The sequence below is a fragment of the Astatotilapia calliptera genome, chromosome 7, assembly GCF_964374335.1.
Source record: "Astatotilapia calliptera chromosome 7, fAstCal68.1, whole genome shotgun sequence".
NCBI lineage: Eukaryota > Metazoa > Chordata > Actinopteri > Cichliformes > Cichlidae > Astatotilapia > Astatotilapia calliptera.
Genome location: NC_137428.1, coordinates 60,137,351 through 60,162,624, shown reverse-complemented (window position 1 = coordinate 60,162,624; position 25,274 = coordinate 60,137,351). Strand labels below are relative to the sequence as shown.

The 25,274-nt window shown below is 38.9% G+C and overlaps 1 protein-coding gene across 5 annotated transcripts in view; it reads right to left on the bottom strand.

Annotated features, from left to right (window-relative positions):
• LOC113026874 (voltage-dependent calcium channel subunit alpha-2/delta-1) overlaps positions 1–25,274 on the bottom strand; it is a 79,833-nt gene that overhangs the window by 48,490 nt on the left and 6,069 nt on the right. For all 5 annotated transcript variants that reach the window (XM_080304750.1, XM_080304747.1, XM_080304749.1 and 2 more), the window contains exons 2-6: positions 22,391–22,472; positions 22,049–22,165; positions 4,618–4,677; positions 2,271–2,306; positions 1,250–1,379 (exon numbers count right to left, since the gene is read on the bottom strand). In XM_080304750.1, the coding sequence (XP_080160876.1) occupies positions 1,250–1,379; positions 2,271–2,306; positions 4,618–4,677; positions 22,049–22,165; positions 22,391–22,472 (425 nt within the window). The remainder of the gene's footprint in view (positions 1–1,249; positions 1,380–2,270; positions 2,307–4,617; positions 4,678–22,048; positions 22,166–22,390; positions 22,473–25,274) is intronic.

Genomic DNA, 25,274 nt, shown 5'->3' with positions numbered 1-25,274 from the left:
TTTAACAGGATATCTTCCAATCCATGTTACTAGATAATGCTTTCTTCCTGCTTCGACTATTGCTGTCCAACAATACCCAACAGCCTCCTCAGACATGTTCTCACTACAAGACATACTTACAGGATATGTGACGATCATTCACTATGAATCCGTCAAATGATTACCTGCTATATTTTAAAACTGTTTCAAGTAAATATTGCACTCGCTTTGTAGTATGAGCTGGCAGGCTAAAGACTTTTAACATCCAATGTGACTGAAACAGCCCCATCAAGTAAAGCCTGAGTATGGGATGGTATGAATAGATGAAAACAGCCATGACTATAACATAAAGCTGCTTAGGTTTTAATTTTCCTGTATCCAGATCATGACAACCAAATGTTTATTCAACATGTTTAAGTTTTTAAGAGATTATCATTAATATTCTCTATAATCTTGAGTATACATGATCCTATTTTTGTTTTTTCGCATTCTGAGAAACTGACTACATGTTCAGTGAACATTCACCAACCTTTCACAAGTAGCAGGTGCAGTGAAATGAACCATTCTGTTCTTAAAAAATGCTGACAATGCAAATGTACTGATTGATATATTTCAACAGATGATATTATTGTTTCAGGATTTACACACAATCCAGTTTATAGTGCAGTTCAGTTGCACATTGCATTCTTTTATGGCTAACAGTATAAAATACCTGTGCCAAGAATAAATATAAGTGTCCACTCAAGCAAAAATTGCATGCATATATCTATTATAGTCAATATCTATAATATAGTCTATAGATATAAGTGTATTATATCTCCTATATCTATCTATTTATATCAATCTGTTCCTAAAGACATTCAATAGCTGCAATATTCATATGAATAATACATTTATGATTTATAATTTTAATAAATGCATACTTATCATTCTAGTTCTGGTTAAACAGAGTATTAAACTGAAAGCTGCATAACTACCAATAGCAAAAATATTTCTAAACAAAAAAAGAAAACATAAACACATAAATCCTTTCAGTTGTCGTGCCTCCTGTTCTTTTACATTCCAAGGGCAGGCAGCTTTGTTAAGTAACCGATTACTACAGGAGAGCTTATTACTTGTATGAGGCTTTTTTTGTTAAACCCATCTTTTAGCTAAGGGCAACTTTGCTTGAGGCACAATCTGTAAAAAACATTTCATAATGGGTTGGTGTGTCAGCCGTATCCATAGTAACCACTTTGGTATGTGTGCGTGTGTGTGACGATGCACTCACAGCCATCATAGATGTCAGTGGGAATGTGGACAGCCGTGTGGTTGTAGTCAGTCAAACGTTTAAACGAGGGGTCCTCTTGAAAGTCTGGTCGAATCCTGTTCTTTCTTCCCTCTGTCTCATTTGCATCCAGCTGAAAGGGGAAAAAAGATTCAAAGCACTATCTATGGCTGTTCTCACTATAGGTTTAAGAAATCATAGCAGACATCTTTATGTAAATTAATGAGGCACATTGCACATATATGACATGGTTTGTTGGTCTCCATAAAAACGAAAGACTTTACAACAGCCTGAACGCACATTCTCAACAGCTCATCGCTACCATAATAACAACATTGCTGCACTTTTCACACCCTGCATGCTTTAAAAAAAAACCTGACTGTTTACGTGATGATGTCTCGCTTTTTTTCATTTTATCATCTTCATTTGGGAGGAGGAGCCGGAGACACTCAGATTGTTTATGCCCCTTGTGGAGATTTATAACTCCTGCCGTGCATTTGCCAATTTACATCAATGAGAGCAGTAGAGACAGGGAGGAAAAGATGAGATACCGATGAACGAAAGCAGGATAGAGAGGGGCCGAGGTAGTGAGGTGGTGAGAGAGGCAGAGGGGGAGGGAGAAATGGTGCGAACAGTTGCTTCCTAATAAAGCAAGAGCCTAGCCAGCTCATACATCTCATCTGTCAATTAGAGGAGAAACATGGCAGAGACCTCTTCACCTGAGAGAGGCTGGAAGGAGGGATGACAGAGAGGTAGCTACATGGGAAGAAAAGCTCCAAGAAGCAGCAAACTGGGGGCTGCAGTACAGAGCTAAGACGATAAGAGAAAGCGGGGGTGAAAATGTGGTGATTTTTGCAGGAGTAAAATGAGGGAGATGAGGGAATATGAGGCAATGAAGGCGGGGTGGGGGTGGGGATGCTGTGTAGCAAAAGCACATTCATGATGCATGTATGACCTATGTGTTTGCAGGGGCTCAAAGAGAAAGAGAATAAATTAACAGAGGAGGGGAAAAAAGCACACTCACATTGTCCTTTGCGTTGTAGTAGGCAATTTCATCATCCTGTAAACAAGTGACAAAGAAGCACAAAAAATGCTTTTTGGATGCTTCAGGGTGTTGCACAAAGAACCCTAACATTTATGCAACTATTAAATATTTGATCAATTTCTAAGCAGTTCTTTATTTTGCCATTTGTTAATTCTATTATTTAGTTTAAAAAGATACTAGTCTGTGTTTTTGCTTAAATAAATAAGGTATGGTCATATTTCACCATGTCCCTCTGTCCCTGCAGCCATTTGCAATGCTCCAGGTAAGCATTTTTTGCCTCTGAGATAGCAATGTAATAACTGCCTCTGTGACAAGTATTTTTCCTGAGCATTGCTTTTTTCTCTTATATAATTGTTTGCCACCCGGGTTGTTAGAAGGCAAAGCATCTGTCATTGAAAATGAGGGGCATGTATCATAACACAGTGTATAATGAGCAATAAACCAGTTAACAAAAGGAACTGTACTCACTGCTAATGATGGATGCTGAAAACATGTAAAAACTATTCACACAATCAAATTATTCTAAGTCTAGCAAACTTAGACTACATGCATCACCATTTGTGTATCTGTGCGTCTGCTAGACGTAGGAACACAATATGATATTTTCACAATTATTCACTCACAAAACAATAATATTAGTATGATTTTTAACATTGTGCAATATGTAGAGTATTGCAGTAGTGATTAATCAACATCAAATTTTGTCCTCAAACTTTGTCACTATCAGATTTATCCAATAAGATAAATTGGATTTCACTTCAGATATTTTTTTAATTTAATTTAATTTATTTATTTAATTTTTTTTTTGGCAAAATGAGATTATAAAGCATGCCAACACTATCACTAAAGCCTGCGGTAAAATGTTGCCATAAGATGAAGTTAGTTATCTGTCTGAGATCGAATAGGTTGATGTTGGCTGCATGAACGTCACATGCACTCAGTTTCTGGTAATGCACCAGTTAACTGTGATAAATCGTAGAAAATCACAAAATCTGTTGTTGTCTGCATAGACAGAAATTCACATTTAACCACTACACTTGCGCTCAGCAATCTTGCTGTTCTATAAATACAACCAGCTGGCAGCCAGTTGAGTCAAGTCCCCTCGAGTTGTGCTCACTGACAAAGACTCATTCAAACTGATGCCAATATGATGGCAATCTGTCTGCATTTATAAATTAGATGTGAATTATTTGAAAAACTTCAATCAAAAATGGTCATTACTGTGCAACAATTAAGTTACCCTTAGTTGAAATCGGCAAAGGAATGTGAACAATTACCATACAATTACCAGGCAGCCATTAATTTTTGTTTGGTTGCTGCCCTATTTTTACTTGTATGGCTGAGTCATTAGCCTTTTCTGAATTAGGAGGTAGGTTTGTTGAGCTAAATGTTTCCAGTGTCCAGACAGTTTTTCACAACCTGTTAATGTAGGTTTGCTCAGCTAATGTTATCTCAGGATAATGGTGCATGAGACAAGTCGTCTTGTTTCCCAGACAGCTAGTATTCCCAGAGTATTTTAATTAATTTAATCAAATATAAATATTTAGTGTCCCTGTATCGATATATTATCCCCATCCTAAATACAGCAGTACTATGCTTGTCATGGTCCTGGGTCGTGCGACCCAGTGTTTTGTGTTTAGTCTATGTTGATGTTTATTGATTGTTTAGGTTCATTAAGTTAGTCCAGCCATCTGTATATACCACCCTTGCATTACGTCTCCCTTGCCCTTCGTGTGTTTATGTCTGTGTGTCTTGTACTGTCAAGTTCATGCTGTCAGTTATGTCACCTCCCCCTGTACTACGTCTCCCTGGTTCATGTCTCATGTTTCCTGTTTTACTTTGAAGGCCTGCATTCACTGTCAGTGTATTCAGTTTCACTCCTCCTGTCCTGTCGTTAAGTTCATGTGTGTCAGCTGCGTTCCCATGTGTGGCCACTTCCCCTGATCATTCCTCATGTGTATTTAGTCTCTGTGTTTCATGTAGTCTGCGTCGCGTCGTCTGTGTTCCCACCCCCTGTGTTCCATATCTCCAGCCATAGCCTTTCCATAGTTTATGTCCAGTTTAGGTTTCTGTTTAGCTACTACTCTTATGCTGCCCTCACTCTGGTTTGTTCCTTTCATCAGCCATAATAAAAGGCTCGCTTTTGTTTAATCCACTCCTGTATCTTCGCTTGTGTTCGCACCTGGGTCCATTACACGCATTCTCCACTTGGTCCGTCACAGCGGACCGTGACAATGCTGTATCATTTTTTCATCCATCCCTAATAGATAGCACATAAAAAACACATATAAACATTTTTTTTCTGTATTTTCTCTCTCTCTGTTACCTCGAAATCGTCTTTCCACTGATGCTTCATTTGAAACTCTTCAGCAGCTGTGGCCAGTTTCTGGGAAGTGAAATATGACAAAAGATTTAGGCTGGAGCAGAGCAGGGCGATATGACCAAAAATATTTATCACGATATACAGTTGAAAATTTGCGATAACGATATAACTGACGATATAATTGACACTAGACAAAATACTTTACAACTCCTGAACTTTATTAGTGCAAAAAACCCCCAAAAAACATCAATGTATTTTCACTTAAACAAGCAGCTTTTTTAAGTGCATTAAAATTATATAAAAAAAATAACAGTGCAAATGCAAATTCCTTGCTGACAGTTTAACCAAAAGGCATTTCCAGTGGAAATTGGCCAACATATCCTCAGCATAACCATGTATAATATTCACAAAACTTAAAAAGAGGTTATACACACACAATACGGTAATATTATGTTGAAGCACAGTACGTATCACTCCGCGAGGCGCCTGCCTACGATAGCCGTAATGCTCCGATAATCCACCAAGCGGTGCGGGTTTGTAGCTCAGCAAAGTTGTACTGAAACATTTGACAAATTTTCAAGTGCCGTGTACCACATAAAATCGTTTCGAGGTCAGTAAACACAACCAGAATTCATACATAAGGCACACGGGATTATAAGGGGCACTGTCGATTTTCAGAAAAATCAAAGGATTGATTTTAAGTGTGCCATATTTTCCAAAAAAACACGGTAATAATGACAGCCCACTGGCATGCTCTACCAAAAATAGTGCTTTGTTGTGTATCTGACGGATGAAAGCTAAACCAGTTCCACACCACTGAAGTTGCAGCATTTTTACAAACCAATTCTGTTCATCTGTTTCATTTAACGATCCACTTCTGCTCTTCTCATTCTGCGTCGCCGCCATGTGCGTATGTAAACAAAGGCACTGCGCATGCGCGTTTTACCCATATTCTATCGCGATATTTCATTTTCCTATCGTTGCATAACATTACACTGGTATTACCGTGAACGGTATGATACAGCCCAGCCCTAGCCTGGAACATATACTGGGTATCCTTCCTTCAAAACATCTCTCTCATTTGAGAAAACCTGAGCAAAAGAGAGCACATTAGAAAACGTGGTGGAGACCACCCTAGAGACAAGAGAGAAATGATTATGATCTCACTTGCAGAGCTCAAACCACAGGGCTATCAAGGTCTTGCAGCACTCACTGTCCGCTAAAGGCCACGCCACAGAGTATCAGAATGTCAAAATGAAAAGGTTGTACTGTAAGAAAGTAGTGTGTGGGTGGGTGTGTGGCTGAATGTGTGAGCGAGTCAGAGAGTGTGAAACATAGAGCTAACTGAATAAAATAAGTTGGGTTCAGTGCAGGAAGAAATGATGGATCAGTGAATAAAGTGAAGAACAAATAAATTACCCACTGAAAAAGCTATCAATCAAAAAGGAATTATATAAAGGAATATAAATGTAATTAACCACACTTGTATTATTATATGGTGTTTACCTGACAGTGTAAAGCACCTTGAGGTGACTGCTGTTGTTATTTGGCACTATATACATGCAATTGAATTTAATTGAAAATGTAATTAATCTCACCTTTAATCTAGTCATCTCTCCTGCAATTGCACATATACGTGCTTCTTGCAAGTACAAACTATAATAACAATGCGTCTTCCATCTGGGAACAAACAAGTTCTGATGTGCATCCAGCGAAATAAACATCTATCCAAGATCACAAGGTTGAAATGTAATATATATGTCTTGATACTGAAAAATCTTGAGATATTACCTTCCAGTTGTGCTATACAATTCAGGTGATGCTTACATTATAATTTAGCAAAGTGTAATTTCATCTTCTGAATTCTTTTTTTTTTAATGGAAAGGAAGGCAGAACTGAGAAATGTGCTAACAAAAGGGGAAAAAATGGCTCAAAAAGGGGACAGAGTGATAGATACCTTATTTCTACATTTTTACTTTGATTTGTGGACTAATTTAACCACGAGGCCTGCATCAATTTTTAAAACATCTTGTTCCAAGTTTCATAACTAGTGCCATAGAAATGGAAAAGGTAAGAGGTTAGAACAAAAGTGCGATAAGGAATGAAAGCAAAGAGCAGGACAAAGAATCTTCCTTCACAACACCAAAGTTAAATCATGTTAGAATCAAATCTTTTTATATGATTACGAAAAACTGTTTTTATAGCTGCATCTTTGTCTGACAACCATCTGTTGGCTCGTGCAAGCATATATAACAGGCATGCTAGATGGACACATCTTTGGATGAGATGCTTATATTATTTTGAATTGGTATTTTTACGGAGTATGTTTATGTGACCCTGTGTCTGCTGTCTGCAATCGTTCCATTTTGATCAACAGTTCCATTCCTTTGGCCTCCAGTCCTGGGCTCTGTTCCAGACCTCTCTCTAGCTCCCATGCACTGGATGTCAACCGCTAAATATACACCCTGCTGCAGCTATATACACACGTACACACTGACCAACCCAAAACAGTGAAAAAAATGTGAAATGATTACAAGCATTGTGACCGATGTACATTGTACATAAAAATTGCATGTGCTAACAATGCATCAAGTGCTGAATCGTATTTACCAGTTAGTGGTAGCAAGCATCATAGTCAAACAGAGTCAGACACTGCTCCCTGCTACCACCAATCACTAAAGCGTTTAGATGTTGTCAGTGATTCCAACTGCATATCTAAATCAAAAGCTCTGTTAAAAGTTACAGTTTTTGGAGTAAAATGAAAACATGTCCAACTGGCAGTTGCACAATGCAGACAAACATGAGGTGTCTTGTTATTTATTTTAAGCATTCCCACATCGTAATGAAACCATTGCTATTTTTAAAACCATGTGTTTGGTTAGGGAAGCCTAACTCTGCAGATCGGCATGTTCTACTCTATTTTAAAATGTTAAAGTTGGCCACTTATGCTCATTTCCAGCTTCATATTTCTTGTTCTTTGAATCTTTTTGACTCTACAGTGGTGTGAAAAAGTTTTTGCCCTCTTTCTGATTGCCTGTTTTTCTATATGTTTGTCACACTTAAATGTTTCAAATGAACCAAACAAATTTAAATATTAGACTTGTAGAGGAATAGAGGCCCACTGTTTTTTGCTGAAATGTTGTAATTCAGCCACATTGGAGGGTTTTCGGGCATGAGTCTGCTTTTTAAGGTCATGCCACAGCATCTCAATCGGATTCAGGTCAAGACTTTGACCAGGACACGCCAAAGTTTTTATTTTGTTTTTCTTAAGACATTCAGAGGTGGACTTCCTGTTTTGGATCATTGTCCGGCTGTAGAACCCAAGTGTGCTTCAGCTTGAGGTCACAAACAGGTGGCCGGACATTCTCCTTCAGGATGTTTTGGTAAACAGCAGAATTCATGGTTCCATTTACCACAGCAAGTCTTAAATTTCCTGAGGCAGCAGAACAGCCCTAGACCATCACACTACAACTACCATACTTAACTGTTTACTGTTTTCAGGTGGGTTTTTTTTTAGATCCTGTCATAATGTGTTGCTTTTTGAGATCTTTTAGCCTGCTTCACTTTATAAAACAGGTTCTATTTAAGTGATTTTTTGATTCAACAGGTCTGCCAATAGTCAGGGCTGAGTGTGTTTGGTGAAACTGAGCTCAGGTTTCCAAAAAATGCAGTTTTTTGCAATTAATTCATTATTTTAATAAGAAGGGCAATTACTTTTTCAAACAGAACGAGGATAACTTTTCTCTCTTAATCAATGAAATCATCATTGTAACTTATCTTATCAAAATAAGTTTGATGATCTGAAACATTATGTGTGACAAATATGCAAAACACTAGTAAATCAAGAAGGGGCCAAACACTTTTTGACACCACTGTATGTGTCGGTCAGTGGAAGTTGATTCTAAACTGTGCCGATGCACTTGTAAAATCATCTTGAGGTCATAGATAAGTGTGACATTGGTGCCCCTGATAATGTTGCTTAGCAACAGGGAGATCCCAAAATGAGACCATCACTTATCAAAGAAACTTGACTCGGCTAAGTTTGACATAAATGCCTTCAGCAGATACGCTATGCAAAAAATAGAGCATTTTTGATCTACTGGCGAGATTTGTGAGTTGTCAAATGTCAACAGTGTAGCATCACATCAACCCAAGTGCACTAACTGAGCTTCATCAGATAAACAGAAAACCAGGCTATTGCTCATAAAATGATAAGCTTGCATAATATCAGTGCAAAAAGATACAGGAACACATAATCAAGGTAGTCTAAAAACATATGGATAGGCATTATCCATATGTTCCCTTGGGTTTCTCCTTCAGCAAAACATTGTATCAGAAATGATACATGCATATAACCAACAGCTGTTCAACTCCTGATACATCGTACATCATACTTAAGCCATTAGTGTGACATTCATGAATTATATAAGACTTTGTGTGAAAAAAACACATGTGAAAATCCCTTTTTTTGCCTGACTGTATATGAACATGCACATGCAGATACCACACATCTACACACGCTTCCTAAGAGACCAACAGGCATGTTAAAAATTCATGACAGGGCTTTGACGAGTCTCCACTACCCCCTGGGAGATATGGGGGAGGGTGAGAATGAGTGTGCGAGGAAAGATACCTAATTACCCTTCTATTTTGCTTGCATCCCTCTCTCTCTTTCTCTCTTTTTTATGTCAAACACATACAAAGGTTATCAGTCTAGCCAAAGAAAGCAACAACATAATCAAATGTGCTTTGCACTGAGGGATCTAGATTTGAAGAGGCTACTCAGTGAGTGACAGCTAAACTCTCTGAATGAGCACAACAGTTCATTAGAGCTGCTGAAAACTGCTGTCTCTGCCAATTGATTAGAAGCCACTGTTACTCCACTAAAATGCACAAATTTGCACTATAATGGATTACACTCTGCAAAACGCCCAACCTAATGGTTTTTTAGTCTCACTTTCACTAATTGTGAAAGTTGGACACCATGATGAGCTCACTCTTTCAGTTCATGACCACTGGAGACCTGAGAAGAACTATCACTCCTCTGCAATTGGCAGCAGAGCGTAGCATGGGTACCAGGAGAGTGAGAATTGGGTATATGATTCTTGGGAAGAGAAGTTGTTTTCAGACTCGTACTGATAAAAATTTTTACTGGTTAAAAGTTTAAAAGACATCTAAATATACCTAAAAACCGAGTTACATTTCATTCAACGTGGCATTGAAGTTGGGTCGTGTTCTCTGGGGGACGAGGCGGTTTAGAGATTTCAGGGAGAACAGGGGGAACAAGAGAGAGTTCTCAAGAATAATGCAGTCTATGACAAAAATGTTCAATAAAACCTACAGGCAGCGCAACTGAAGCTAGTTAGTAGTGAGCTCTATCTTTTTTCTCAGATGAACATAAAAATGACCTCATGATGACTCTAACAACTGCTGTGCAGATTAATATTCTAAGAGCCAAATAGGGCAGATACAGCTTTTAACTACTCATTACTCACTGATGTATAGGATCATTGTTCTACTGCCGTTGAGAGCTGACCTGAGTGCTAGGTAGTCCTACTAGTCCCACAGAGAGATATTTCTGCCCTGCTCTCACCACTCTTAGTTGTCATTCTGCCAGGGCCGCCCAGCAGCCCACCATGCATTTAGTGAGAAAGCAGAGCACAGCTTAAAGGATAGACAGAGAAGATGAGACAGGCTCTGCTAAACCTCACAGAGCATCCCAGACACCCTGTGTATATGTGTGTGTGTGTGTGTGTTTATGTGTGTCTAAAGGCTCCAGACACTGAAATCAATAGGCTGTTCAGTGCACACTGCCCAACTCCCACAGACAACAAAGCAATACTTACAAGAGTAGTAACAGTCTAAATGATCATTAACACCCACATTCGCTCTTATCTTACTCTTTCTCAGTTCTGATGTGTCCAGACATCGTGTTTTTTACTTGCCATAATGAGCTCCGTCTCAAATGGATGGTAAAAAAAGTAAAAATGGGGGAGGTGTGAAAAAAGAAATAATAGAAAAGAAAGAGATGACTCTGAAAAGGGAAGAGGGAAGGACATAATTAACGAGCAGATGTATTAGCAGAAAGGACAGTCTAGAGAGAGGAAAAAAAACAATACTCTGACTCAGCATGATCACTGCCTTCAAAGTAAACTCATTAAAACAAAGCTCATCAGAATGAACACTGGAATGAGGAAAACATATAGCTGGGTGGCTTATGGATGATTTACTGAGCAACGGGATGGTTTCCGTGTTTGGAAAAGGACAAACAAAAACACCTTCATCCGTGTCTAATAAATAAATACTTTACATATATGCAGGAATATACATAAAGGAGAACAAAAAGAGTAAGAAAATAAATGAATTCATATCATGGCAAGACATGGAGAGCAGGGCAAAGGACAGACAGACAGGACAGTAGTAGTTTAAAATGAAAGCTGCATGGAGAAAGAAGAGACAGATGGCAGAAGAATAGAGTGAGTGATAAAGCAGTGAGAGATGTCAGAGGAGATAGCTAAAAGGTTGATTTTAAATATCAGTTTGACAGAGAACTGTGACAAAAGGCCAGGATTTGAACAAAGAGGAGACAGCACTGGGTGTACTGGAACAGAGAGTTGACAGAAAAGGTGGGAGGGATGGAAGTATCCACAGAGAAGAAGGTGAGATAGTAAAAGGAGGAAGAAAGCATGAGACAGAGTGACAGACCTGAGGTATCTGCAGCTGCGAGAACCCATGGGAGAGCCTTGCTGATAGGAACAGTAAATGTACACCTGCTCCCCATTCCATTTAGTATTTTGGCTTTTTTGTTGTCATGCATGTATCTCAGAGATCTATTGCTAAGTGTAGCTATATCCCCTATGTGGACACCATGGATGGATAATTGGTATTAATATACTTCTTTCCAGTACACTTGGAGAATGCCATGTTCTTGTAGTATATCAGCTGTGTTCAAAGATATGCAGTCACAACTGTTTGGACGGTCCCCCTGAAAGCCTCTCGTACAACCTCAAATTGTTATTATGATTTACAAACACTCTGATCTAAAGAAACCTTGCATGCTTACCACTTCACAACAAGAATGGCTCTCTTCCACAGTGTGTACTTTGTCCTGTCTCTCTCCCCTCACCCCTAACCAATCATGGCAGATGGCTTCTACCTGAAGTCTAAAAGGGAGTTTTTCTTTCCCACTGTCACCAATCAAAAACTCCTATTGGGTGTCTAATTGTTGGGGTTTTCTCTCTGTTATTGCATGTGCTTTATCTTATAATATAGAATTTCTGACACGGAGAGACTGTAGATTTAAGTGTGCTTACTGTATGCTTACTATTAGGGATGGGTACTGGTATCCAGTGCCATTATGGCACCGGTTCTGACATAAACGGTAGTAACCAGACCAAAAAGCAGCGCACATTTCGGTGCTTTATTTCGGTGCTTTTTCTTCCTGATATGTCATACACTTTAGATTCTAGCCAATCATTTTACGTTTCCAAGGATAGTAGGCGGGCCCAGGTATGTAGGTTCTTTTAGAGCAGAGCTACAGATTAAAAATGCCCAAGGCGAAGTGGTCAAAACTCTGGCTGTACTTCACAGCAAAAGATGCAAACTCAGCAGCCTGCAACAAGTGCTTTAAGGTGATACTGTGATACTGTGCAAAGGAGGTAACACCTCGAATCTGATAAAACACCTGGCGACATATAGCATTTTGTTAAAAGCCGAGAAATGTGCCGTATTTGATAGCTTGTTGCGAGACCTCACACCATGCACATCTACTGCAGGTGGGTTGCCTGTTATTGGACCCGGAGTTAGCAACATCCCCCAAAAACCCGAAGAGGAGAGTCCTGGCCCCTTGCCCTGCCAGTGTAGCAGAAATGATGAGGGATGATGATGGCAGCAGCAGCAGCTTCTCTGCATGAGTAGCTTAATGTTGTTCGTGTGTAATTTACGTTGAGTACGCTAACCGCGTTATTACATTAATGCATGTAAGGTGAACTAGCAAACACCATCGTAGTTACATGCGGCTGTCTTCTTGTTTGATGGCAGATGCTCCCTTCACCCTGGCAAAAAAGGCTAAAATGACCAAAGAAAAAGTGGAAAACAGTTAAACATTTTTGGACAAAGTTTGTGTTTTTTCCATTGTTTAAGCACTGCTTCCAGCCAAGACTGATACCATAAATCCCCTATAGCTGCAGAAAAGGCTAACGTTGTTATCTTTTTATAAGAAAAACAGCTGAACATGAGAGGTTTTTGGACCAATTTTGTGTTCTCCATTCTTTTAGCACCGGTTTGAGCACCGTTTAAGCACCGGCACCGTTTCAGAAGTACCGGTTTGGTACTGGTATCGGATAAAACCTAAACGATACCCATCCCTACTTACCGTTAAGATCTATACATATATATATATATACCTATTATTTACTTATCAATTTTGTCAATCATGAGTACAATGCTTACCATACTGTTACAAAAAGATTATTAAGATTAGATTATTAATGTTCATTTAATTAAAACTTGAGCTTTTATATCTTCTGGTTTTATGAACGTTTTCTATTCAAATCAGAGAAAACCTTATGTCCAAAACTATGGCATAAGCATACAGAACACCATAATATGTAGGAAAATATACATCATTGTCCTTTATACACCACTATCATATGTGGTGATAACTGCAGTATTTAATTTTTTCATGTTTCAAATCTACATTAAACAAATCTTAGTATTAAAAAAAACATTTATTTCATTTTTTTTCTACTCTTTGCAATTTTCTGACTGCTCAGTTTATCTCTGCTTGTTTCCCGAGGAAAAACAATGATAAGGATTTACTATCCTTGGTTAGACTGATTCATTTTATTATTACGAAATATTATTATTTCACTGTCTATTGGTTAATTATAATTAGATTACAGACAATATATAACAATCTGTAAAAGAATTAACATGTGCGAAGGAAGCATAGATATACTGTTTGGTAGTAATCGCAGCTGAGAGCAGAACGGCAGAGAGACACTCATGCTAGTGTAAGAGCTGATCCTAATTACCTTGTTTCATCTCAATTATTGCAATAATTACAAAGTATGGAAATGCTGATTCTGAAAAATGCTACATGCCACATTTAATTGGCATTGATCAGTGTTAATTTTGAAGGAACAGTATCTTTAGACCACAAAAGGCTTTAATACATTTTGTAATCCACTAACACAGTTTGGATTTCATCTTGATTAGCGTATTAGGCTATTGTCCCTGGCCTACTAGAAGTCTAGTTAGAATTTCCTATTTGCAGTCCTCCCCCCCTTCTCTTTTCATTATCACACAAACAATAAATATAAATGTATGCTCACAGAAAAAGACACACACATACACACACACACACACAAAAACACCGTTTACCTGCTTAATACAGTATGATCAGCACACAGTTGTGATGGGATGTAGAGTAACATCTGTTCTGGAGACTAGAATATCTCTGATCGTGTCATAGCTACTACTCATTGCTGTACACTGGTACACACACACACACACACACACACACACACACACACACACACACACACACACACACACACACACACACACACACACACACATAAATGCGTCTTCTGCTCATTATTCTAACATTGTGACAGCAGGCAGCAGATTAATAAAAATATGGTCCAACACCTGAGGTACAAAGACTCCTTTAATGAGATCTACAAATACCACATTAAACACTTAACACACATCTCTAAACAGAGGGAACTGGATAACTGAACTTTGCAGCATTACCCTGGAAATCTTGAGAATGACACTTTTATAGATATGACTATGATTTTTTTTCATTATTGATATGATTGTAATCTAAATGTTTTCATTACCATATCATGCTTACATTATAGGGAAATGTCTGAAAGACAGCTGGGACATTTCTTTCCTCCGTATATGCTTAATACGTAAAATATATAAATATGTATAAATATATAAAAATAGCACTCCAATGTTATGATATTGTGTTGTTTGTCTTGAACCATACTTTGCATTTGTTTCCCTCTTTTAAGTGAAGTAATCACTGAAAAATGGTAAATGGCTTGTATAGCGCTTTACTTAGTCCCTAAGGACCCCAAAGTGCTTTACACTACATTCAGTCATTCACCCATTCACACACACATTCACACACTGGTGATGGCAAGCTACACTGTAGCCACAGCTGACCTGGGGCGCACTGACAGAGGCGAGGCGACCGGACACTGGAGCCACTGGGCCCTCTGACCACCACCAGCAGGCAACTGGTGAAGTGTCTTGCCCAAGGACAGAACGACCCAGACTGTCAGAGCTGGAGCTCAAACCGGCAACCTTCCGATTACAAGACGAACTGCCAACTCTTGCACAATCCAGATTTACCTAATACCACGTTTTTGGTAGTGGAGACTACCTGAAAAATATAATATTTTTACCACTTTACTGTTTATTCTATGTCTACTATAGATAAAGTTACAGAATGTCAAAGTAGTCAATGAGTCATTGATTTGCTTGTATTTTGGTCAGTCTGACAGTCAAATAACCAAGACAAAAACTTTGTACCAGCTAGCATATCCAACAAGGTATATAATTAAAGACAGTGGGCTAATCGTGTTAGGAAATTCTAACAGCAAAGTTTTAATCAATGTATTAGATCACATCGACTGGGCCTCAAAATCAGGATTTTCTTTTTCTTTTTTATTAAGATGAGTTTTACACATAAGCTGCTAGTTAGCAGCTAGCTAACACTGGTAAAAAAACAAGTGAACACTTGATCATTTCAGTGTAACACAAACTCAGTTAAAATTCAGAGATCTCTTTAAAATCTTTCCAGTTGGAAAGCATAAAACCATTGTGAATTAATCTGATGCAGAGTGACAACAGTTGCACTGCAAAGACAACAACAAGACAGCCCCAAAAGTGGAATGGTTTTGCAGGTGGTGGTCACAGACATGACTGATTCTTCCTCTGGTTTGTTTCTTATCTTTCTCTTCATGAGCGGAGGTTCACACTGAGCACATGTCACAGGCATGAAAGAGTCTGGAGATGTGGTGGCAAACGTTGCAATGCCTGCACTATCATCTGCAAAAGCAACTGCGACCAGTGGTGGACCTACAAGCTTTAATATTATCTAGCATGCCAATCGAGCTGCATGAGCACAGGTCCCATTAAAGGATGCTGGCTCCTCATACCACCTTCAATGAGTCTGATTTTGACAGTTTGGTCAGAAACATGCACATGAGTAGCCTACTAGAGCTCACATTGTAGGGCTTGACAGTGCTCCTTCTGTTCCTTCTTGTTATTTCTATTTCATTTAGCCTTAAAAGGCCAGCAAGTAGTGTATGTGCCACAAACTGTGGCTTTTTGATTTTCTTGTATCCGTCTGTAGACTGCATTAAATTGAAATAATAAAATAAATATTTAAAAAATTAAGTATTTTATCAACTTACTGCTAAATGCTATTCTGTAAGAGAGTTCCATGATCATGTTGCCAACATTGTAAAATTAAGATTATTTAGCAAAGACACATTAATCTGCAAATATCCATGTACCAACACACCCCATTTTACAGCGCAGAGTCTCACACACCACCACCTGTGTCCTGTAGACTTTCTTTCCTTTTTTGTGTGCTGCAGGCTGAGGGATTACTCTAAGTAATGCTGTGGAGTGGCTCATTAGTCACTGGATAGAGCCCTTCACCTCAGGAGAAAAGAGGAATTGTGCAGACACACACATACAGTACTGTAGACATACACATTTACCCCATGCAGACTGTTCAAGTAAAAACAAATAACTGCGGCTGATATGTGGTTTCTGGATGTAGGGAACAACCCATTCAAAGAGCAAGTGTCTAAAAATATGCTAGTATATTATTTAGAGTGATAACTCAGCCTGCAACACCAAAACTCAACATCTGCTTTATGTTACATTCAGTTCAAGTGATGTTATCAATGAAGCAAACCTCAAATGGACGTCCAAAAAAAACTGTGGGACCCCACACAATCACAGGGCACTTGTGTGGGCAGTAGGTATACTAAAGAGGGAGTTTGATGTGTGAGCATGCATCAGTGTCTTTCTTCAGTGTTTATTTAGTTTATCTTTTGTAGCACAAGTTTAGCTGTATCAATAATTGAGCCTTTAATTACAGTGTACTTAGGCATTCAGGGAAACAGATAACAAGCTGAATATGTAGGAAGGAGAGATGTGTTGTGAATCAACTCATCTCTCCAAGATGTGTTGACTCAAGCCAGGAGAGTCTCACACAGTTTTGCCGAGTGGTCAAGCGTATTTGACATCAAGATTTTCATTATGATATCACCCTAAGCAGAATTATTTACTCTAATGACCCTTTCACAGCTTCATACTGTTTTTTATGAAGGTGTGATAGCCATTTATTCAGCGTAAGAGGCAAGAATATTCTTGGTTGAGATAAATCCATTATAATGGAAATCTGTTTAAGCATATGGACTATGCTCTCTGTATTATAATAATAATAATAAAAGTAACAAGAATAAAAATAAGATGGAAATCAACAGTAAGTGGTCTGAATTTAAAGATACAAATATGCATTCATTAGAATTTATTATAAATTTATAGAGGAGTTTTTGGTACTTTGGCCCTTTGGCTCATGCGTGTGTAGGTGGCTACATTTCAGTGCCTAAGCTCTATCAAACAACTGTCTGCCAATATCCCCTATTGAGTTTTTTATGTAGCAAATGATGTATAGTGGGTGGATCAGTGAGTGGGCAGGTGGACAGTCCAAACGGTGAATGTTTCCATGTTTAAATGTGTGAGTGTTCCCCACTGGGCTTCGAGCCACAGTATCCATTGTAAAACCTTTGATAAAGTGATCTCTCCTAGCAGTGTGCAGCCAAGTACATATTAATAATGCATGCTACATTCTGCCTCACACTTATTTATGAAAGCATGAATAGGCACACATAAATGGACACTTATTTCACACACCTGTGGCTAGGTAAGCTGCAGCCTTTGGAAGGTCATCCATCACACGGAGTTAGATATCAGATAAAGAGAGACAGACAAGACACAAGAAAGAGAAAGACGAAAGCCAACGGGAGGATGCAAGTTTGAAAGCACTTGTCAAGTAAGTGAAAATGGCTTGAGTGCCTTGGGCAATCTCCAATTATATTGACATTGCGAGTCACTTCCAACCTCATATCAAAAGCACTGAGCAACAAAGGAAGTCCCAGTTGCAATGAAGATTCGCTTCCTGCATTTTGCCTAATAAAGTTTAGAGCAAAAAGCCCTCCTTTGACTTAGAAGATTGGTCAGCAAAAATCTCAAAGCACAACTGAAATCTAGTGGGACAGTTTGCTTCCTGTATACTATCTTCTGGTTTGAGTTTGCTGGTGTTTATTCTCACTCCTACTGTATGCGGTCTGCAAGTATTAGAAAGACTATACCCAAAAGGGAAACCAATCGCACTATTCGCTAAAAGCCTTCTTTATTTCCTCAGCTGCTCTCACTATGATCCTTTGCTCACTGTCTATCTGTCCATCAATCCACATAGCCATTATTTTCATGTGGACCTGCCTCTTTCCCAGCATGCATTTATCATTTATCTTCTCATCTATACATCTCATGACAGAGAATCCAATATCAGTGTGCCTTGAGGTTACTCATAAAAGAAGATGAGGCATAATAAAGAGTGAGACGTGATCGATGTGTGGAGGTTGGATCAACTGTCAACATAAAGTTGACGTCCCACCCACCACCTACCCTTATGAACTTTTCACATAGAAAATACACCGTAACATTGCCCAGTATTGCAGCCATTTCTCTCTTCTACTGCTTTTCCATGCAGTAGAGCCAATATTCACTTTGCTGCTGATGCAAATTGTGGCACCAGCACTCGGAAAATTGATAAGAACATGAGTGGCTTTACTTAACAAACAAAAGACAGACACTTGGCAGGACACATGTTTATGGACATTCATAAACACTCCCTTTCCATTACTAATTAGACAACAACTGCAAGGCCTTAAAAAGGCAATTTGCTATTCAGACTCCTAGTGGAGATGAGAATCTCTGCCCTAAAAAAGAAAGAAAGAAATTGGGGGGGAGAACATCCCGAGGGTCGAGGCTCTCATTATCACATTCAGTCCAAAAGAAGAAAGATCTCAGTCCGTGCTTTCTACTCTTTTAAGTATATGCTTCACCCACTGTTCCTTTAGCATACAGCATCTATCCTCTACTATGGAGCCAAATTAGATTTATAAATCGTCACACACACATACCTTTATAACAGAAACATTAGTTGGCTATAAAATGTCCATCAAAAGTAATACGCACTCCTCAGGTTTAGACTGTGATAACATACAGACTAGGGGTGCAACGATATTCGTATCGATATTGAACCGTTCGATACAGTGCTTTCGGTTCGGTACGCATATGTATCGAACAATACAACATTTGTAATTTATTTTATCAATTTTCCTTCTGACGATGCTGTCTGTGTTGAGCGCTCAGTGAATCTGTGTTCGACTACTCCGCCTAGGCTGCACTGTCGAGCGCAGATCCACTGAGCGCTCAACACAGACAGCATAGTCAGAAGGAAGAGCGCAGGGCAAGCTAGCGAGACAGAAGTTAAGCTCTCCTTGCAACAGGCAAATTGAACCTCATTCAGATCTGGCGTTTGGAATTATTTTGGTTTTCATGTAACGCATGACCCTGAAGGTAAGCGAGTCATGGACTAAAGTAAAACAGTATGTTGGATGTGCCATGCAATGCTCAATTACATTGGTGTGAACTAGTGTGTTAGCGCAGTTAGCTCGTTAACGTGTTGGCCGTCTAGCCCCATGCACGGAGCGATCGGCGGTAGCTCGTTAACAGAGATTTGCCGTGTTGTGGCGTTAAGGTCATTTCAACGAGATTAACCTGAAAGCACTAGTGGGAACACAACGAATATGACTGCACATTTACGCCGACATCATCCTAGTGCAAAGACAAGTGGAAGCAGACAAAAAAAAGCAAGCATGCTACTAACTTTAGCCGAGTCATTTAGACAGCTGTTAGCACATGATTCTCCTTATGCTGCTGAGAATATAGCCCAGAAGAAGCGGATAGTATAGCTTTTATTTTGGAAAGAGACATTTCTCTGTAATAAACTCTCTTTTCCAAAGATGAGTGATTCCTCAATCAGATACAGGGCTTGCAATATCGCTAGCCCGACGTCCCGGAGCTAGCGATTTTTTCATCAGCGATCTCTTCCCTGCCCGTCGGGCTATTGTAGGAAAAATATATGTCAATGCGTTTGCATTCTTTCAGAAATGTAGCTGGGTAATTATGTCATTGGCATCGGTGAGCCACTGTCAATATGTGACATATTGAAGTCGCGTTTGAATTTGCGCTTGTTTTTTTGCTTTCACTTTGCAATCGTGCGAACTGTGTATAGAGAGCGACAGCACTGATCTGTGAGTGATGATAATTTGTGCACCAATTCCTCTGACATCGTCTTATTAATCGTTAGCTTACTATGCAAACATGACAAGTGAAATCTCCCGCAGCAAGCTTAAACATGTGAGAGGTTGATCGCGCAGAGAATCGCTGAGCTTATGTGAGTGCATGTGTAAAAGCATTTCAGTTCTGCTGAGCCAAATAAGACAGGTCAGGGTGAAGAAGTGACAGCCAAAGAAAAGCTTACCACAAAACGGAGAAGTTATGACAAATCAGACAATAAGGCAAAAAGAAAGTGCAGCTTTATGGTTTCATGGACAAAATAATTTCTGTGGCTGCGATATGATGAGCTAAATAACCAGGGCTGCACATAAGTGGTCCGCAGGTGCGCATTCGCTGTCAAAATAAAAAACACGCACAAGGGTTAGGGTTAAATTTAAAAACTGTACTTTTGAGTTAAAAGATATATTTATAATTTTAATAAATGACAAATTAAAAATGCATGAACATTTTTTGTATCGAAAAAATATCGAACCGTGACACCAAAGTATCGAACCGAACCGAACCGTGAATTTTGTGTATCGTTGCACCCCTAATACAGACCTCCTAAAGGTTGTTCTGAACAACTGTTGGGTAGTTGTGTACTTTAAAACAACTAGAAGATCCTGTTACTAAACCACTCTAAAAATGTTTTGAATGATACTCTATTTAAAGGCTTTGGACTTCAACCAAATAAAAAACAACCACATTTGGAAAACTAAGCCAGAAAAATATGCAAACAAATAGATAATGCGCAGATGGTGGTGTTAATGCAGAATTATGTGTTACGTTTTGGGCAATAACTTGTGAATTACTCAACTTAACTATTCATGCTTTACACAATAATGCTGTTACAGTTATATGTTGTGTCCTACTTAAGGAAAAGCAATCATTCAGTTTGGCATAAAAATATAGTTTCTCCCCATTTACAACTGCTGTGCTGGTAGGTGTGATTGTTGGATATTCAACTAAACTTCGTTTTACTGTATGTGGATGTAGATCAATGTATGTGAAGATTTAAATCTCCAGTCAGATGCATACAGTATATGCATCAATAAACATAATTCAGCTACCTTTATTAAATTTGTATGCTATATAGAGACTGAATTTTCTTTAACTTTTTTGTTGCCTTTAATAACACATGATCATGACTTTGCAAGTTTGTCTGTGACAGATGCAGCTCAGAAAACAGAAGGCTTTTGTATCTCATTGCTTTTAGTTTTGGGACTGTCACAAAATCTACACATAGCACAGGGTGTCGTGCTTGTTCAAGACAAATCAAACATAAAAACAACTTTTTGTCTTTTGCCCTTCTCCCCCGTCCCTCTTCTCAGCTGTTTCTCTTTCCCTCTTTCTTTCTCCCCTTCTTTCCCCCAGTCAAGTCTGTCCCGTATTCAGTAAGTGAAAATAAAATAAACAATAAAAGGTGAATCAAATGGACCATTACGGCAAGGCTGGGATGGTCAGTTTGGTAAAGTAAATCCGTTGGGCATCTTTCTTTGCCTTTAGACAACAATTCTGATGGCAAAAGAGCCAAACGGGACAGGCCAAAAACAAAAAAAAAACAACAAAAAAAAAACAACATAAAAACAACTTAATTTTTTATCATCTTTTTCAAATTGCTTTTATCCGTGTTGGCAGTTTTCATCCCTGGTCTGCAATGAATTAAATGTACCCAAAGTGAATTCCTGATGTGATTTTCACTTGAATGACAAATCGGTTCATCTGCTGTTATTTGTATTGTATTACTTTTACAATGACTAAATACCACAAACATCCCTGTGTCACCAAAACCTAATGTGCTCCAGTTTATCTTTAGGTTTTTACAATCACACTCTGATTATTTAATATCCATGGTGGAGTCTTAGAGAAGAACAGATGGAAAACTGGTCGCTGTCATGGCACTTGAAGAGTTTGTCCTGTGCAGCATCAAAAGCTACAAACAAATTGCAAACTGACAGTTGGTTCCTTTGAGAGGAGTGAATTTTACCTCCAAGGCAGCAGACCTCTTGTGTAGCAGCTGCTCTATGTTCCTGGCTGCTCTGGCCACTAGCTCCTCCGCATCGTTTTGCTCCACAGTGTAGAGGTGCTGGTTACTCAGAAAAATCTACATGGAGAAAGACAAATGTAATTGCTGTTTTAATACAAAAAAGACTTTTTGTACACACATTCATTTGTTTAAATTATTGTTAAAACTAAATATAATTTTCACAGGAAATTAAGAGTTTAAACATTTAGGGGAAAATATACAAGGGGTTGACTTAAATTTTAAGAAAGGAATAGGATTATGCTCAGATTTTATGCATGTCTGTGTATATTCCGGTGTTTATACCTGAGTGAGGCTCTTCCCAGCTGCGGCTGTGTCTGCCAGGGTAACAAGCTCTTTCTGCATCTGATCAACCCATTCTTTAATCCTATGGGGCAAAGAAATGCACACAACCAATCCTGTAGCTCAGATATAACCAGTTTAGAAGAGACGTTGCATGCATTTCAGTTAAACTGTCTTTCAATCTACCGTATATCAATCATCTGAAAAGACCAACCAAGTCACTTGATGCAAAAACAAACAAGGTCAAAGAGAATCACTCTTGTGGGTCGGGCAAAATGTCAACCAATCAAACCCAGATCACCAGAAACAAACACAATGTCATCTAATAAAGCTTGTGTCACTGCATGTCAACTAATACAATTGCTTTCAGAGAGTTCAAACATGAAGTCAACCAATCAGATAAGTGCCAGCTATTGTTGTGACTAGTGACAGTGATGTGAGTGGACAGGCAGGAGGTGGGCGGTAGCTAAGACCAACATGCTTTTCTATACCTCAAAGAGCTTTAATCATTTCCAGCCTGCTGGTGCCATTGATGTACGAATAATAGCAACCAAACAACAGACTCAATGATGGTACCCATTCGCTTGAGTGAAAATTGCTCACCTGATGCTTGCCTTTTATTTTTATTTATTTATTTTCTGTGTCGTCGTGGTACATCAGTCACTGTGCCACACACTGGTTTATACCTTAGTCTCATCCTCCTCCATTACTCACTATGTACCACTTGAACAAAGTGGCCATGGATGATCACTGGGAAGAGTAGAACCTAAGACATTATGCATGATATGAGACAGTGGCTTGTTAGGATAATCACATGTTGTCAGGTGATGTGAAGTTGTAATGAATGAATGAATTTGCTGATAGTAAATTATCCTTAATACTGTTCAGAATATCATCAGGTATATTGAAAATGAGTAGGTGTAAGTGTAACCCAGATATTAAATAAGAAAATGTAACCTGTGCATTGATTCTAATAACAGACCTCACTGAGAACCTCTACAGAGTCTGACCTTGGTATGTGTGGGTGTGTGTGTATGTGTGTGTCGTGCAGGGTAGGGGTGAAAGTGACACACAGGAGCCACCAGTCTATGAATGTCTGACTTTTTTTGATAAAAAGTATGATTTAATAAAAAGAAGTTGTATTAAAAAATGATTGACAAACACAGTTTTTAAAAGAAAGTAAAAGAAAGTATTCCTCTGTATTTGAATTAAAAAGGGATTATGTTACAACAAATGTTCATTTGAGAATCTGCTAAAAACAAATCTAACTGAAGTAGAATTACATAAACTGAATGAAACATGAAGTGAATTATATCCATATGTGACTGAATGTTTAAATGTGATGGGGTTTCTGTGTTAACAATGACATGAAATGTAATGAAGTGATTTTAAAATTTAAACTTTAAACTTTGCGTTAAATCACGTAAGTCAGATAGATAAATAGAGATAGATAAGATGTGGGTGGACATCAGGTGATTAGATGTTAATGCTGGGCCCACGTCCTCATTTTAAGTTTGACAGCGTTTTAGTAGGTAAAGGTGAAAGCTTGGACATGAATTGAGCTGCGGTGTGGGGAAGGCCTCGAAGGGGACTGGCGGCAGCGCCCGGGCCTGGCAGATCCCCACATAGTAAATAGGAGTGAAGAAGTTAAAGAATTGAGAACAACGAGGGAGGGAGGGTGGGGCACGTAAACGAGAATGAACAGCTTGCAGAACTGGGGGAACCTATATAGATGACAACCGGAAGGAGTGTGCTTGGAGGCGTGGTCCTGCTCCTGAAATTCCGATACATAATCTCCAATAATGTGACTGGATGTCCCCAGTTAGAGGTCGTCTCAGAAGATGTGACATCCAGTAAGAGAGGGGAGAAAGGGTGAACGTGAAAAGTTAAGTGAAGAAGAGATATAGGGTTCTTCCCCTTTGTCTTCTGTGAGATGAGCAGCTCAGAAGATTGGACCTGAGATGTTCACAGTTGAAAATTACAGCAGAGACGCTAGAGGGACTGACCCAGCCCGACCTGTGGACCAGCAAAATGGTTGTATATTTTTGGCTTTCCTCTCTGCTCAGTGTGTGTGTGTGTGTGTGTGTGTGTGTGTGTGTGTGTGTGTGTGTGTGTGTGTGTGCGCGCGTGTGTACAACATACTTCCACTAAATTCCCAAGGGATACTCATTTCCTGTTGGGTGATTATCATCAACTCAGAACACGGGGATAAGTGCATCTTTAGGCCTGGTTGTGCTCACCCTTTCTCCAACCTCTCCTCACGGAAGATAAGAATAAAATCAGCATTAGCTCAGAGTCAGTTAATAAGATAATTATAGTTCAGGTGATTTGATTGTTGTTTTGTGATTATTACTATTTGATTTTGCTTTGCTCCTGCTAAATTGCTTTAATAACATTTCCTGCAATTTGTCTAAATTGTAGACATTCACTTTTTAACCTTTTGTGAAACAGTATTGGTAAAAATCTGAGTATCGTTCTTTACTAGTCCAAATAACTCTTACAGGTTACTCTAGTCATTTGAATACAACACTCCCTTGGGGCCTATTGTCTTGGCTTTTAAAATCAACCCAGTTATTAACAAGTGCCCAACTGAGGCTACGTCCACACGTAGCCGGGTATTTTTGAAAACGCAGATTTTTCTATGCGTTTGCACCTTTCGTCCACACGTAAACGGCGTTTTTGGTTACTGAAAACGCAGATTTTTAAAAACTCCGGCCAAGGTGGATATTTTTGAAAACTCCGTTTTTGCATTTACGTGTGGACGAGAAAAACGGAGAAAACGCAGCGTCAAAGGTGTGCGCCTTTTTTGACGTCACACTGTGCGCCACGTTATTGTTTCGGTGAAATGAATTTCTACAATACTGTAGTACAATTGTACTCTCTGCAT